General features: G+C 35.7%; 2 protein-coding genes across 5 annotated transcripts; one reads left to right on the top strand and one right to left on the bottom strand.

Moving 5' to 3' along the window:
* Nucleotides 1-1,543: 1,543 nt before the first annotated feature.
* LOC100263898 (eukaryotic translation initiation factor 5) lies at nt 1,544-5,861 on the top strand. The gene is made up of 2 exons (XM_002270666.5): nt 1,544-1,791; nt 3,923-5,861. Exon 2 carries the CDS (start codon nt 4,280-4,282, stop codon nt 5,654-5,656), a length of 1,377 nt encoding a protein of 458 aa, XP_002270702.1. The 5' UTR covers nt 1,544-1,791; nt 3,923-4,279; the 3' UTR covers nt 5,657-5,861.
* Nucleotides 5,862-5,982: 121 nt separating this feature from the next.
* Nucleotides 5,983-14,751, bottom strand: LOC100258737 (uncharacterized). Of its 4 annotated transcripts, none has more exons than XM_019225107.2 (10): nt 14,223-14,716; nt 13,409-13,491; nt 13,194-13,257; nt 12,873-12,987; nt 8,290-8,361; nt 8,014-8,081; nt 7,753-7,903; nt 7,088-7,168; nt 6,898-6,987; nt 5,983-6,199 (listed from the first exon to the last, which is right to left on the bottom strand). In XM_019225107.2, exons 4-10 carry the CDS (start codon nt 12,984-12,986, stop codon nt 6,128-6,130), a joined length of 648 nt encoding a protein of 215 aa, XP_019080652.1. In that variant the 5' UTR covers nt 12,987; nt 13,194-13,257; nt 13,409-13,491; nt 14,223-14,716; the 3' UTR covers nt 5,983-6,127. The 4 variants fall into 4 exon arrangements, with proteins under 4 accessions (XP_019080652.1, XP_010660371.1, XP_059598619.1 ...); XM_010662069.3 differs by having other exon boundaries at nt 13,409-13,439; XM_059742636.1 differs by having other exon boundaries at nt 12,873-13,257; nt 13,409-13,439; nt 14,223-14,751.
* Nucleotides 14,752-15,402: the final 651 nt, after the last annotated feature.

Genomic DNA, 15,402 nt, shown 5'->3' with positions numbered 1-15,402 from the left:
AAGCTTAGAGGGATGTTACGACTTAGTACCGTACATTCCCAATAGGTAACCTGATCCCTAAATATAGACTCAATTTTTGCAGGCACATATTTTCCAAATAAGGAGTCATATAAAATTTCTTTCTTATTTTGTTTTCCATTTTAAAAACAAAGTAAAATAAGTGGCGATACTTGACTTGATTGTGATTTTAATTTTTTTTTAAATGTTTAATATTTTAAATTAAAGAAGATAAAAATTTGGTTGTGGTTTCGATATACTTACAATTTTCCCTAACTCTATTTTTTTTAAGGACCTTTTTTCTTGTATTTACAATTTTTCCCTAGCTCTACATTTTTTCTATGGGCCTTTTTATTATGGTTTTTGAAAATATATTATTTGTCCGTTTATGCACTTTGAAAGGAGTTTCGAACATTATTCATATTTAATAAATAAACTATTGATGTCACTATATATATCACCACTACTTATGTCACTAGATATACTATCATCCTTCAATTCAAATATACATTTTTATTTATTTATTTACTTTTTTTTTTCTATACATACACTATGAAATATTTCATAAATCAAAAGATAAATTCTATAAATATAATTTAAAGAATAAAATAAACACAATAATTGAATCTAAAATGAACTTTATATTGAAAATAATACCTCAATACAGAAAGTTTGAATCTAGATACAAACTTATTGACAACAAAAAGTTTTTATTACAAAGGAAAGATTTTTTTAAAGGAGAGATATTACAAAAAACCTAAGAATCATTAATCGAATAGGCCTCTATCTCGCTTTGATCGTCTTTACCTTGAGATGAACTTCATGACTCTATTTATATAGAATTTTGACGAGCTTGATACTCGTTGAAATCTATGGACTTAGAAATTTATTGAAATCTATAAAATTATTTGAGTAGACTACTTGTTTTTGCAAATGGTTGATGGAGATTCTCTGGTATCAAGAATTTTTATGGCATGCTTCACATATGGTTTTTCACACATTTCACTTTTTTAAGAGATTATTCTCGAGACATTTTGAAACACATAGTGGAGGAAACACTTTTTTTTTCTCATTTTTTGTGACTAAATAATAATTGATACTATTTGCATTACTTTCTTTCCATTCAAATATTTTGTTATCAAAATATTCTTATTATACCATTTATTTCCATTCATATTTCTCAGTTAAAAATAGAAAACCATTTCGAAATCATAGGACCAACAAACTCTTCATCTTGTCAAAGAGTGAAATTTATTCAGACTAATGAAAATTCTTGCTAAGCTTAAAAACAATTTTATTTTATTTTTTATTTAAAAAACTTACTCTAAAAATTAACATAATTTAATATAAATTGTATTAAAAATAACTAAAACGGATTTGGGTTAGGGAGCCCTACCCAAACGGAGCAAACCAAGCCCAACCCACTGCCCAAGCCCATGATAATGGAGTTGGGTTGGGCGAGTGGGGTAAAAATAGGATTTAAAAACAGAAAAAAAATAAAAAATAAAAAAAAAAATAAAAATAAAAACAAATAACATAAGAAAGACAGGGTTCCAGAAACATCACCATATCAAAAGAATCAACGGCTAAAAGAAAAACACGTACATTGCAGTGGTAAGAATGGTAGAGGAACACTACTCTTTCTCGGACTCTACCCTATATAAAGAATCGCTAGGGCACCTCCATCACTCGTCTTCCATCACAACACCAGAAACCAAAACCCTAACAACCTTTCTTCTCTCTTCATTTCATCATAGCCGATTCTTAATCATCAGTCTTCTCCGATTCGATCAGGTATCTCATTTGTGTTTAGGGTTGCTACGATCTAAGGGGTTTTTTTTTTCTTTTGTATTTTTCGTTCGTTTAATTATCGATCATATTTTTTGATCGTAGATCTTGCTTTTTTTTTTTTTTTGTTCATATTCAAATATGTTGTTGTTGTGAAATGTTAATTGCCTTTTAAAAAAAAATTATTTTTCCTCTCCAATGAGGATTTTGTTTCTGAAAATCGTTTTTTATTTTTATTTTTGTTTATATCTGAATCTTTTCCTGGAAAATATTAAGATTCTCCTAGAAAGAGATTATGCGGTTCTTTGAACAGCTTCCGCTGATATTGGAATTTGATAAGGAAAGATTCAGATTCTCGGAGAAAGAAATTATTTGGTTTTTTGAACAGCTTCCATTATTATCGGAATTGATTCTTTTTTATTTAAGCATTTTAATTTACTGAGCCAGTTTAAAATTCGTGGTAAAGAAAAAAATAGTTTGATTTCTAATCTTCCTTGTTCTCGATTTTATGTTTACTTAGGCGTTTTGTAGCCAAAACTAATTAAGATTCTTCTATTTTTGTGCATTGTGGGGTTACATTTGGTATCTTAAGGTTGATTATTCTATATGACACTGCATAATTTATTATTGTTGCTGAACCTATTGGTTGCTTTCTTATTGTTGCTTGTGTTGGGAAGAAGATTCTTTGCCAAGTTTTATTCTTGTTTGCCGATTGCCCAATGGCATGTATGATTTGGAGATTCACATGCAGTTATTTATGTCTCTCTACCTGTCCAAATGATATTTAGTTGCTGTAGTACTCAGGTTGTAAATATTGATTCAAATGAATGTTGAATTTTCCACTATAGATGACTCCTTTTGTGTGTTTTTTAATGTTTCCTTTAACATTATTATATATACCATAGGTGGTGATCCATACAACATGTATACATCCACAATAAAAATTTATTAAAATATAAGAGATTAAATGGGAGTTTTGATGGGAGTTTCTGATAGATGTTGAGTTTCAACATGGGATGTGAGAGTTGTACATGCCATTAATTTCAATGAGACTTCTATGGAAATGTCTTTTTTATTTAATTTTATCAAGGCTAAAAAGTTAACCTGATCCCTTTTTTATTTATTTAATTTAACTTTTTTGGACTCTAAATCCACATCACAAGTTTTTTTAAATACTTTCCAAATTGCACAGAGTTTGTATCTCTAAATTAACTTATTGTCTCGGATTTGTTCACGTTTGTTCTTTTTGAGTGTTATTTAGTACTGCTATGGTAACAAATTCATCTGAGTTGGAGATGAAAGTTTTCATATTATTCCTTGTATTTACAAATATGAAATTGAAGATGAATTCTGTGGTTTGTTGTGTTGAATGACTTGCTTTAAGATCTGTATGAGCAGGTTGTGAATGTTCTAAGGGGGCTAGACACTGAACTGGCCCCTGTCTTGAACAAGGCTAGGGCCAATTCCTGGCCTTAAAGTAAGAATGTAGCCCATTACAGCAGGCCATGCCTATTATTGTTTTTTTTGGGGGGGGTTCTGAATATTTTAATATTTCATATCATATAAAATTAATAAATGAGTTTTCTCATTAATTAATGTTATAGAATCTCAATTTGTGGCAAGAAACACTGATATTTGGTAATTTCTTTTTATAAGATGTAAAACATAACTTGTAATTGTAAATTATAAACTGTGAAGTTCAATATATCTTTCAAAGTTCAATGAATTACTTACTATTAAATCTATATAGCTATATAAGCTATGTACGTTAATACCCCTATATGTAATGATAATTCATTTAGATATATGCTTACAAGGTTTAATATTTTTAAATTTGTGTGAATTTATGAGCATTCAGAGCCAGACTTCAGCCAAGAGCTGGGCTTGGAATTGGGTTGTTGGTTGTTGAGTGATTTGTAAAAGGCAGAGTTGGGTATACTTTCTTTACTATAAAGTTAGTTGTAGTATTGTAATAAACTCTGAATGAGGTTGTGGGGAATTAATGGAATATTTTTCTTTTCTTTTATCTTCATAATAGTCATTTCATTATTCATTTGGAGGGTTATCATTTGCTAACAATTTGGACTATTTTTCCTGGGTTTGTATGACCTAACTCTGAATATTTTTGTTGATTCAGGTAGCTTTGCGGGTTCATCTGCTATTTGCAGATTTCCAAGTTAAAGAGTGTCCACAGTGAAGTTTCTTTTATGTCCGAACAGGCCATTCTCTATTTGGGATCGATTGGGTTGCTTGGAGAGTATTGTCCTTCGGCAAGAAAAAAGAACAGACCCTTGTTAGACAGGCTTGACTGTATGCATCTCTGTCCATTTCAGAAATACAGAGTGTGTCGTGGTTGCAGCTGGATGCAACCTTCCCTAGCTAGAGACAGTCAGTCTTCCTGTGTCAACCATACTGCTGCCAACATACTGAATTCAGCATTTGCGCCCTGCTGATATTTAGTCCTTTTTTCTGGTCTCTTTATTCTGAAGCAAAGATGGCTTTGCAGAATATAGGTGCTGGGAATAGGGATGATGCCTTCTACAGGTATAAGATGCCCAAAATGGTTACCAAAATAGAGGGTCGGGGAAATGGCATCAAGACAAATGTGGTCAACATGGTAGATATTGCAAAAGCATTGGCTAGGCCGGCCTCTTACACTACAAAGTATTTTGGTTGTGAGCTTGGAGCCCAATCTAAATTTGATGAGAAAACTGGAGTTTCTCTTGTTAATGGGGCTCATGACACCCCTAAACTTGCTGGCCTTCTTGAGAACTTCATTAAGAAGTATGTCCAGTGTTATGGCTGTGGAAACCCAGAGACTGAGATACTTATTACAAAAACTCAGATGATTCAACTGAAGTGTGCTGCGTGTGGTTTCGTGTCTGATGTGGATATGAGGGATAAGCTCACGACATTCATCTTGAAGAATCCACCTGAGCAAAAGAAGGGATCAAAAGACAAGAAGGCCATGAGGAGGGCTGAGAAAGAGAGATTGAAGGAAGGTGAGGCTGCTGATGAAGAGCTGAGGAAGCTGAAGAAAGAGGTGAAGAAGAAGGGGTCTTCCACTTCCAAGGATGGCCCCACAAAATCTCTCTCTTCCAAGAAGAAAGCTAATGGTTCTGATGAGGATCGCACATCACCACCTCGAAGTCAGGTTGATGAAAAGGAAGAGGCTGATTATGAAGATGATGATGATGATGTTCAGTGGCAAACTGATACATCACTGGAGGCAGCTCGTCAACGGATCCAGGAGCAATTGAGTGCTGCAACTGCTGAGATGGTTATGCTATCTACTGATGAACCAGAAAAGAAAATAAAGCCAGTAAATAATAAAGCAAATGGTAGTCCAAAATGTGCTTCTCCTCCACCCGAAGAAAAACCCAAGGCTGAGAATGGGAGTTCAGAAGAATCTAACCATGAAAGGCTGGTTGAAGAGGTGAAAGCAAATCTGAAGAAAGGGGTTGGTGCAAAGCAATTGCAGTCCATTTTGGCATCACTGACTGGCTCTGGCCAGGAAAAAATGACGACCCTGTTTGAGGCCCTGTTTGAGGGTGTTGAGAAAGGATTTGCAAAGGAAGTGGAGAAGAAGAAGAGCTACCTTGCTTCGACTATTGCAGGGGATGAGGGGTCGCAGTTGCTGTTGCTTCGTGCTATTGAGGCATTCTGTGGTAAGTCGAGGCCAAGTGCATTGAAAGAAGTGGCATTGGTTTTGAAGGGTCTGTATGATGGAGATGTGTTGGAGGAGGAGTACATAGTGCAGTGGTATGAAGAAGGGGTGTCAGGAGCCAACAAGAAGTCTCAGATCTGGAAGAATGCCCAACCTTTCATCACTTGGATCCAGAGTGCGGAGTCTGAATCTGAGGAGGAATGATAAAAAGTGTGTTTTGAATGCCAGGGGTGTGGTGTCCTTTGTCTGGAATGGAATAAAAATGTGTTGGGTCGGTGTGTTACAGTTATTTAGGAAGAGGTGGAGACGGTAAGAGGGTTATGCTGGGGGTGTCTTATAATTTGCCGAACATGAAGTTTTAGATGCTTTTTGTGTGTGCTCTTTTATACAATTCTGCTGTGTTATAATCTTTGTTTGTGGTCTATTATACTTTTTTGCTAATTGTTGGGTTACATACATGGGAATCACAAAACCACATAGGTAGAATAAAACCAAAGAAATAACAGAAATTTTAACAAAAGGCATGGGCATGGGCAAAATCAACTGGAGTAATATACATGTATGTATGCTTGATTCATTCGTCTTTTGATTCTTCATAGATACACGTCCCATTAAACATTTACTCATAATTTACAGAATTAACTTGGTAATTTTACAACTGATTCTCCAAATAACCTATCGGATTTGGATGATGCGTGGCTGGGGCTGCATTTCATTTTCTTCATCAGATGGTAAGTTACGAGCATCCTGGTGCATGGTTAATTGGAAACAAATCATTACATGAGAACAGTAAATGCATATTATATTTAACAATAACTCGGTAGGAAAGCTATGCAGCAGGGTGTTCTCTTGGAGATGTTAAAACAGAATCTTCTAAGGTTCCAAAAAAAGATAAAAGGGGCAATGCTTATTAGATATTTGAGGATTTAAGGATTTGGGAAAAGCCATTTTCCAACTGGCCAATCATTGCTGTTTATGTAAGAGTTTGGAAGGATTGGCTAACCACACTTATCTCTTGTGGAAAGTTGAAGGGTGGTCTTTGGCAATTTTTGTGATCTCTCTTTGACATCTCTTGGGCACTCCATTCTATGAAAAGATTTGCTGAAGGGATGGCATGATGGTTTTGTGAGCAAAAATGAAAGCAAGATTTAGAAAACAGTCCCTTTGGCAAGAAATGAACAGAATATTCAAAGCTAAGGTGGCTCAAGGACTCGCTCCAACTTGGCCCTGTATCCTTATTTGATTGGTTGTGTTAGTGGGAGTGTGAAATTGAGTGCATGTCCGAGGTGGGCACTGTATCCTTATTTTTGTAGAGTATTGGTATCTTTTCTATACATCCCAAAGAAAAGAAAAGAAAAAAGTAATCTTCTCCCTAGTCTCCCTTGTGCCATCACCTTGTGCAGACATTCCTGGGGTAGAAGTGCAAAAATTTAAACTTTACTGACCTGTTGGTGTCGCCGACGTTGAAAGGCGGTACATGCTTTAACCATGATATAGACAGGCAACAGAATCCCAATGGCTCTCAACATCAACAACTGCAAGATAAAGCAAATCAATATGTTCCTTCAACTTTTATTATATTAGGACACCGTCATTCTCTTCCTAGAAACAAAAAACTACACAAACCACCCTCACCGTAAACAGTGTAAACGAGTATTCACCAGCCCCACTAATTATGATTGGCAAGGTATGCCGCAAAACCAGGAGGATCATGAACTGCAAATACACACAGAAGAGACAAAATGCTGGTCAAAACTCCACAATCTCTAACAAACTTTCATTTAAGAGGCATCTGCAATACAATTGGTACACTGGATGATTAGAAGGTTTTAAACTGCATTTATTATCAGAAATGATATTGAAACGTAAATGGCACCATTTTTTTTAAATTCCCATATATAAAATACCAGGCTCAATGAACCGAGAAAAACACTTCCTTGGTTTTCCACAATCTCTCTTAAGTTCTGTGACAGATAAATCTGAGTACTTGGGGCAAATTACAGGTCCTAGGTTTAGATGGACAGTCCATCCCCTTCCATGAAGATACCATTATTGTACTTCCATCACTTGATGAGTGCCAACAAGGGAAAAAAATCCCCTCATGTACTATAGAAATACCCATACCTAGTGGCAATATCCTACACAGACAATCTAATCTTGAGTGTTAAAATTTAGCAGCTGAGAAAGCCCCATTATTTAGCCACTCCACCAACTTAAAGTGGAAGACATGTGGCAAAATGTGGCCTTCTTTTATCTAAATTAGGCACACCCACTCACCCACCCAAAGAGAGAGAATTTACAATTATAGCAACTATCCGGCAGCATATCACACTTCTTGAATTGGGAGCTGGATACTCATCAATGTCAGTATCCAGAAAATTCCGGTCGCTAGCAACCATTGCTATAAAGCGAGGGTGATTTGCATCTCTCCTGGAAACCTCCCAATTTCCCCTGAAATAATCCCCAGATAGTTTAACTATTGATATTTTTTATATAAATTTCAGTCATAAATGTAAACATCTCATAGGAAGAAGCTTGTCCGGTGACAGTTAAAAAAATACCTGAAATTCATTGGAATACCGCCATAATGAAACAGAGGGGGTGGTGCTGTATAATTTGGCCTGAATTGCTGCAACCTCACAAATATTCAACATAAATAGAAGTACTATCTCCTGATTTGGCAGGAAAAAAAAATACAACAGGAGGAAGAAACAAAAAGATAGGCTTGGGGCCATCAATCAAAACTTGGAGCATATAATTAAAGCCAAAACCATTACAAATAAGGAGTTAAAAATAGACTAGAGATGAGAAGCACGCATTAGAAATCAACGTCAGACCTGGTGGCAGATCTCACATGTGGTGTTCCCCTTTTCATTACACCAACGTTGAACACATCCACGGTGAGCATACTGCAACAATTAAGAAATTAATACATGATACCAATTTCATTGGAACCATCAAAATGCCAGTGAATAAGGAGCAGGAAAAAGAATATATATGCATATACAGATAAAAGAGCAATTAAAGTTTTTCTCCAATAGGTAATTGAGCTTACTAAGATTATAAAACCAAGTGCAGTTACACATGACATGTCATTGTTAATGCCTTAACGAGTGTTGTGCACAAGAAAATTTCTCTATATCAAGGTAAGACTATCTAGAACTGAAACCCTTATTTTTCACACTTCTATTACTAGCATGTTAATCTGAAGCATGATGCCTAGTCTGCTTGATAGTAAAGTTAGTTGCTCAAAAACCGCTCAAACTTCGAAAGGTTGTATGATGGCCATTATAGAAACTAAGGCTTTAAAGGATCATCAATATTTAAATGGTTTTAATTGACATATTTCCAAGAGCCGAACTATTACAACTCACATAAGATGTGGAAACATGTCATGCTCTCACCATACATACTTCTCCTCTCAGACATCCAAAGCTCCCCCACACTCTGTTTTATGGATTTCACACACTTGACAGATATGGATGCTTTCAAAATTTGGTATTTTGGAAGCAACATCTATGCAAGCTCAGTTCACCAGCCTTTTTTCTTTTAACTTTTCAATGCTCTACTCCAACCCATAGTAAGATCGAAAGGAATCAATTTCACAAATCTTCTTCAACATTGCTTTAAGAAGAGAACTCCAAAACATAAAGAATGAATTGGTTCTCCAGGTAGATGTAACTTCCAAATGCATCCCATGACAGATATCAGTTATACAAGTAACTAAGAAATGATACTGGCCTCAAGTAGTGGAGACTAAAGGTTTGCTCAGTTGAGTTCTACATGCAATTAAGAAATGTGAATAATGTTGAATACAAGTCATAACACTTTGAACATCTTATATGGTAGATTCTTATTTGGAGAAGGTCAGCCATACAACATGATTAGGCATCCAAGTTTGAGAGGAGAGTGAGCAGTGCAACAGGTTAGGGAGGGGTGATGAGTGGCAGTGGTCCCAATTTAAAAAACCTCACATGCGAGAGGATATCATAATGAGAGAGAATATTGAGAATATGAGAGAGCAATTTTTCAATTATATCTTCCTTTGTTGTAGAAATGGAACTTTTTTTGTGAGGTTCCTAAAGGTAACATCCCTATTAATTGCCACTCTGATGCATAAACTTTTAGTGGTAATACATGTCAATAGATCCCTTCCCCTTCTCTTTCCTTCCAAATTGAACTCACATTCCTACCAAGGCAAGTGTTTTGACTCTAACCACCAAATAACCATGGTCAAACAACCGTTCCACCGTTAATGTTCACCAAATCCGAACTTTTGAGCCTAACTCTTAACTTAGCTACACTTATTATCATTACATTGTTCCATGAAGAAAGAAACCTTTGATAGGTTATAAACACTTCCCCTTGTTGGAGTATGCCATTAACCCTCCTAGCATATGCCATAGGTGGGCATCCACATTTCGGCTTTGAGCATGTACCTGGAGGTAGGCACCTATGCTATAATATCACAGTTGTTTTATAGGAGGAAGTGAGGAGAGATGGATACAAGAGAGAGTAAGGATGCAGCCAAGCGGCAGATTCATTAAGAAGTTGAAGACATAAGGTGCCACGTCAATGGTGAAATGTCTTGGCTACATGGCATTAAGTCCTAGACCACATGGTCATACATGATTAGCACATGTGGGCACCTATATTCTGCAAGGATCTTAAATGCTCGAGCATCTACTAAAGTAGGCATTCATACCTAAATGCTATACATCACAACACGGGAAAAAGTATAGAGAGATTGAGTGAAGGAACTAGAATCTATCCTTTATGGTCCGACCGCAGCATGTAGAACAGATTCCCCCACACATCATCAAGGGGCTAAACCCATTCTTGATTCCATTGGCTTGGTGGCCATCTTGTTGGCCAGTTGAGACGAAGTCACTATCACTTTATTTTGTCCCTGCTCAAGACATATAGTTGTCTTGATTATCATCCTTTGTTCATTCTCAAGGTGAAAAGGTGCTATCATCATATGGAACAAGAAGATTTTTGCGAATGGTTTTCACCTCCTAATGAGGGTGAACACATGTTGCTAATGGTTTTCATCGCCTAATGAAGGTGAACCCATGTGTAGCACTAATGGTTTTCACAGCCTAAAGAGGGTGAACTTGTGTGTCAGTGACTCACTAGTTGATTCTTCACCATAAATAGGTGGTTACCATAAACAGGTGGTTAGCTTAAGGCTAATGCAAGAGAGTCAGGTGTATCTTCTTTTTGTTCTTCTGCTCTCCTTTTCCTTCCATAGCTTGAGCACTAACATGACCGTCAAAGGGGGATCCACCAAAGCATCCAAATCTGGCATTTCCCTGTTTTGAGAAAAAGTGTTATTGGAAAATTTTGCTCCAATGAGCACAACAGACGATATGGAGAAGGCCATGAAGTCCATTCACCTAAGGGTAGAAAACACTCGGCAGCACACTAGCCAAGAACCATCCATGACATTAAGCCCTAAGACAAAAAGATAGTAAGGAGTTGTCCACATGTTGTATTCATCCAAAGGTAGAGGAAGTGCCATACTAGTGGAGAACTGTCCATGAAGTCATAAAGTACCAACATGCTAGTAGAGAACCATCTAGGACATGACATGAAGTCTCAGGACATGTGACACTCTATAATTGAGAAAAGGGGAAAATTGGACAAGGTATGCCACAAAATCCATGCCTAAATGCTTCCGTTTATTACTTGTACTCACCCATGCTTTGACTTTCCCACACTAAATCCATTCTTTGATTTTCATTGCTAGAGTCCATAAATTTCCCAATGGAGTCAATTCCAAACGATCCCACTAGTTAGATATCCAAATCCCAATTTGTCATATTATGCTTCTAATGCTTTTCTTTTAGCATATATGCATTAATAAGGAGAAATAATCATGGGTCTAGCTAGTCAAATTGGGTATTCGTCAATGGCATAGTCATTTACCCCCTTTTCAGATAGGAGCAAGGGTTAAAGAGAAATTGGAGCAGTACAATGAATATGAGAAGGGCAGTTGAAATGATAAGCCATTAAAAAAGGTTAAAAGTAAGCATGAGGTGCATTGATATCCTATCATAGCCCTGGGCGTGCGGAATTTGAGGGACTAGTTCCTATGGAGATTCCCCTTGGTCAAATTCCACGCCTTATGACAAGGCATGGCGTAAAGCGAAGATTGAGGGGAGTAGAGCAAAATTCCCTTCTAGGGTGTCTTTTGAAGGTGTAACCTAGGCAACGAAAAAGGAGCCGAATACTTCAACTAGAGACTCCACATGACCTACTCATGTCAATACCTATTTGATCCTTCAACCATAAGAGGAGAAAAATAACAATACCATATACAAATGCTCAATTTAACTAGCTAGATAGATAAATATTAACCCTTATAAATGCAAATATGTAAAAATAAAAGCATTCATGATACGACAAATTGGGATTTGGACATCTAACACACAGGATACTTGGAATTGACTCGATCCCGGAATGTCAGGAATAAATGATAAAAAAACAAAGAATGGACTTTAGCGAGGGAAATCAAAGAATGGATTTTATTGCGGAAAAACCAATATATGGATGCAAATACAAGTAAGAAAAAGGAAGAATTTGTCATCATATTGGAAAAACCAAAAACATGGATGTGAATACAAGGAAGAATTTATCGTCATACTAGAAATAAAAGAAATAATTCATGATAGATAAATATTAACCCTTATAAATGCAAATATGCGAAAATAAAAGCATTCATGATACGAAAAATTGGGATTTGGATATCATAATACGACAAATTGGGATTTGGATATCATAATACAACAAATTGGGATTTGGATATCTAACACACGGGATACTTGGAATTGACTCGATCCCAAAATGTCATAAATAAATGATAAAAAAACAAAGAATGGACTTTAGCGAGGGAAATCAAAGAATGGATTTTAGTGCGGAAAAATCAATACATGGATGCGAATACAAGTAAGAAAAGGAAGAATTTGTCATCATATTGGAAAAACCAAAAACATGGATGCAAATACAAGGAAGAATTTGTTGTCATACTAGAAATAAAAGAAATAATTCCATAATATGCTAACAATTTGATACATGCAATATTAGTGACTGTTTCAAGCCCTTGAATTGTACAACATTCAATAGAAGACACCAGGTCTAGTGTGAGATGATCTTAACATAACTTGATAAATTTATCTAACTAAATGAAATATTAAAGAACTTCAATGTTAGATTAAGTAGATCCAAAATACATGAGCATATAGACACACACAAATCAAAGAAATTTTGACTTACAACAAGCTGCATTGAAATTACTAAATACAATAATTACGATATTAGATAGACAAATATAAAGCAAGCAAATACAAAGAAAATCCGACTTCTAATAACCTCCACTGAAATCACCAAATGTACAAAACATTAAATTGTGACTAACCTTCAAACTACCAGCGCAAGAGCATGGTACTTCCATGTTGGAGTCTTCATCCTCATCATGGCAAATCCTACACTGTACTAATATCCTTTGAGATGGTCCAATATCCACATCCATCCTATGGGCAGAAAAATTAGTCATCATATCCTCACTCCCACAGGGTGTGGTATGCTGCCACTGGTTTTTGCTCTCGATAGCAGCTTCGAGAGTGGACTCGGTGAGCAACCGATCCACCAGCAACACAAAATGATCCCCCATCCTTTTAAATTACACAAGAAACAATATCCAAAAAAAAAAAAAAAACACAAAATAACATAAGCCAACCCTTTGTTTATTCTCTTCTTCTTCACCAAAAGACCGGAAAATCAAATCCCACTCAAGTCCTAGCCTGCATTTGAATATAAACAATTCAGGTTAAAAAATAAAAATAAAAATAAAAATTAAAAATTAAAAATTAAAAAAATTAAAAATTTAAAAATAAAATAAAATAAAAAAATAAAAAAACCTAACAGGTAAAGAACAGGAGAAATAGAACATGCCTCTTTTACTGCCAATGTAGCGGTGAAGAATCTGCAACAAAATGAAACCCCGATCATCAAATGAAACCCAAATGCTTTGATGGCTAAAAGATTACAAGGGAAGAACAGAAAATGAAAATTTCAGGTCTTGTATATTTCATAATTATCTGGATGAGTGAGAAAACAAAAGCCTCCACAGAAACGAAACAATTATTGCCATTTGAAATGGTTGAGGTGAACTAATGTTTTGTAGATTATTTTTATTAAAAAACACACGCACAGAGAGTTCTTTTCTTTTTTGTTTCCTCCATTTTCTCAACAACCAAACAAAGGGAAAAAAAAAGAAAAAAAAGAATCATCAAACCGAAAGGGACCATCGAAACAAAAGAAAATGAGAAAGATACTGAGAAAAAGAACAGGAACGGTGTGAAAGTAGAGATACCTTTACGCACAATCAAAAGCCATGAGAGAAATGCCTTAGAATACACAAAACCCAGAAACCAAAAGTGAAAGATTTTGAAAAAACAGCAGCTGAAAATACGTTTTTTTAAAAAAGAAATAAAAAAAGATAAAACCCAAACCCAGATCACAAATACATCTCTAAGGATAAAAAAAAAAAAAAAAACCAAGAAAACAAGAGGAAAATATGAAAGGAGAAAAACCCAGGTAGAAGAAGAACACAGAGCTCTATGAGGTCAGAGAGAGAGAGAAAGAAAGAGAAGAAAAGAAACGCAGACGAAAAGAGCAGGTGACCTTGAGGAATCAATACCCTTTTTTTCACAGATACAACCAAGAGGATTAAATGAGAGAGATTCTAGAGGGGGAGAGTGCTTACAAGAATGGGATTGGATTTTCTGCAAGACAAGAAAAGCTTGCCTTTTTCTCCCTCCCCCCTTGTTCTCTTCTGTAACAAAGCAAGAGATGGAGTGCCCCTCTTCACACCCAAAACTCCATCACACTCATCTCCACCTCCACCACCACAATCACCATCCTCGTCATCGATCAAACAAACCAACCCAATACACACATACATAAATACACAAACATCTCCTTCTCCCTCCCCCTCCTCCTCCCTCCTCCTCCCCCTTCAGCTCTTGGTCTCTCTCTCTCTCGACACTTTCTCTCACTTGTTGTGGCCAAAGTGGAGAAGAGAGAAAGGTGGAGAGACTCTAACGGCAAAACCCACGACCGCCACGATCCCATTCCCCCTCTTTCTCTCTCTCTCTCTCTCTCTCCCCCCTACTAGAACTCCAATTTCTCGTCACCCCTCCAGATAAATTCAATTTCACGTGAATTTATCATGTGGTAGAGGTGAGTTTGGGTGGGGTGGGGGTGTACTGGAGTTAGAGCGGGTCCTCGATCAGAAGGGGTTCGGGCTGTGGGCCCATCCTTACGTTAGGTAGATTCCCACTGAATCAAGTGAGTGGTGGTTGTTGATCCTGGTGTCTCTGTGGGTTCTTTTTGTTTAGGTTTCCATTTTGGAGGTTCTCTTTCTCCATTACTCTTGCCATGGGGATCCCACAATTTAATTCCTCTTTTGAGAAACTGAAATGAACAAGAAGTAATAATGAACAAATAATAATAATAATAATAATAATGGAGAGAATTTAGTGCCATAATGATCAAGATTTCTTATAATTAATTCTTCTTATGGGGAGGTGAAGATTTAATGCATCTACTTCCAATATTTAAGTTGTGCACAAATATAGAGTAAAAAAAAAAAGTTAAAAAGGGTTTTTTATTCCAAAAATTTCAAGTTTTATTTCTTTATATTTGGAAAATAATTTTTAAAAACCGTTCTCTGTTTTTTTTAGAACAAAAATCTGTTTAAAAATCTAAAATATTTTTAATATATTTTTAAATATATTTTTTATATCTAATATTTTATTTTTAATAATTTTACTTGTATAATTATTTTTTAAAACAATATTCAAAATAAGTGAAAACAACTAAAAATGTTTTTTAAAAAATATTTTATTTTTTTGTTTTTAATAATAGAAAACCAAAAATAGTTT

This window comes from Vitis vinifera, chromosome 14 (genome assembly GCF_030704535.1).
Source record: "Vitis vinifera cultivar Pinot Noir 40024 chromosome 14, ASM3070453v1".
Taxonomy (NCBI): domain Eukaryota; kingdom Viridiplantae; phylum Streptophyta; class Magnoliopsida; order Vitales; family Vitaceae; genus Vitis; species Vitis vinifera.
The sequence above is the reverse complement of the archived record's forward strand: the minus strand, read 5'-3'. Positions and strand labels throughout refer to the sequence as shown.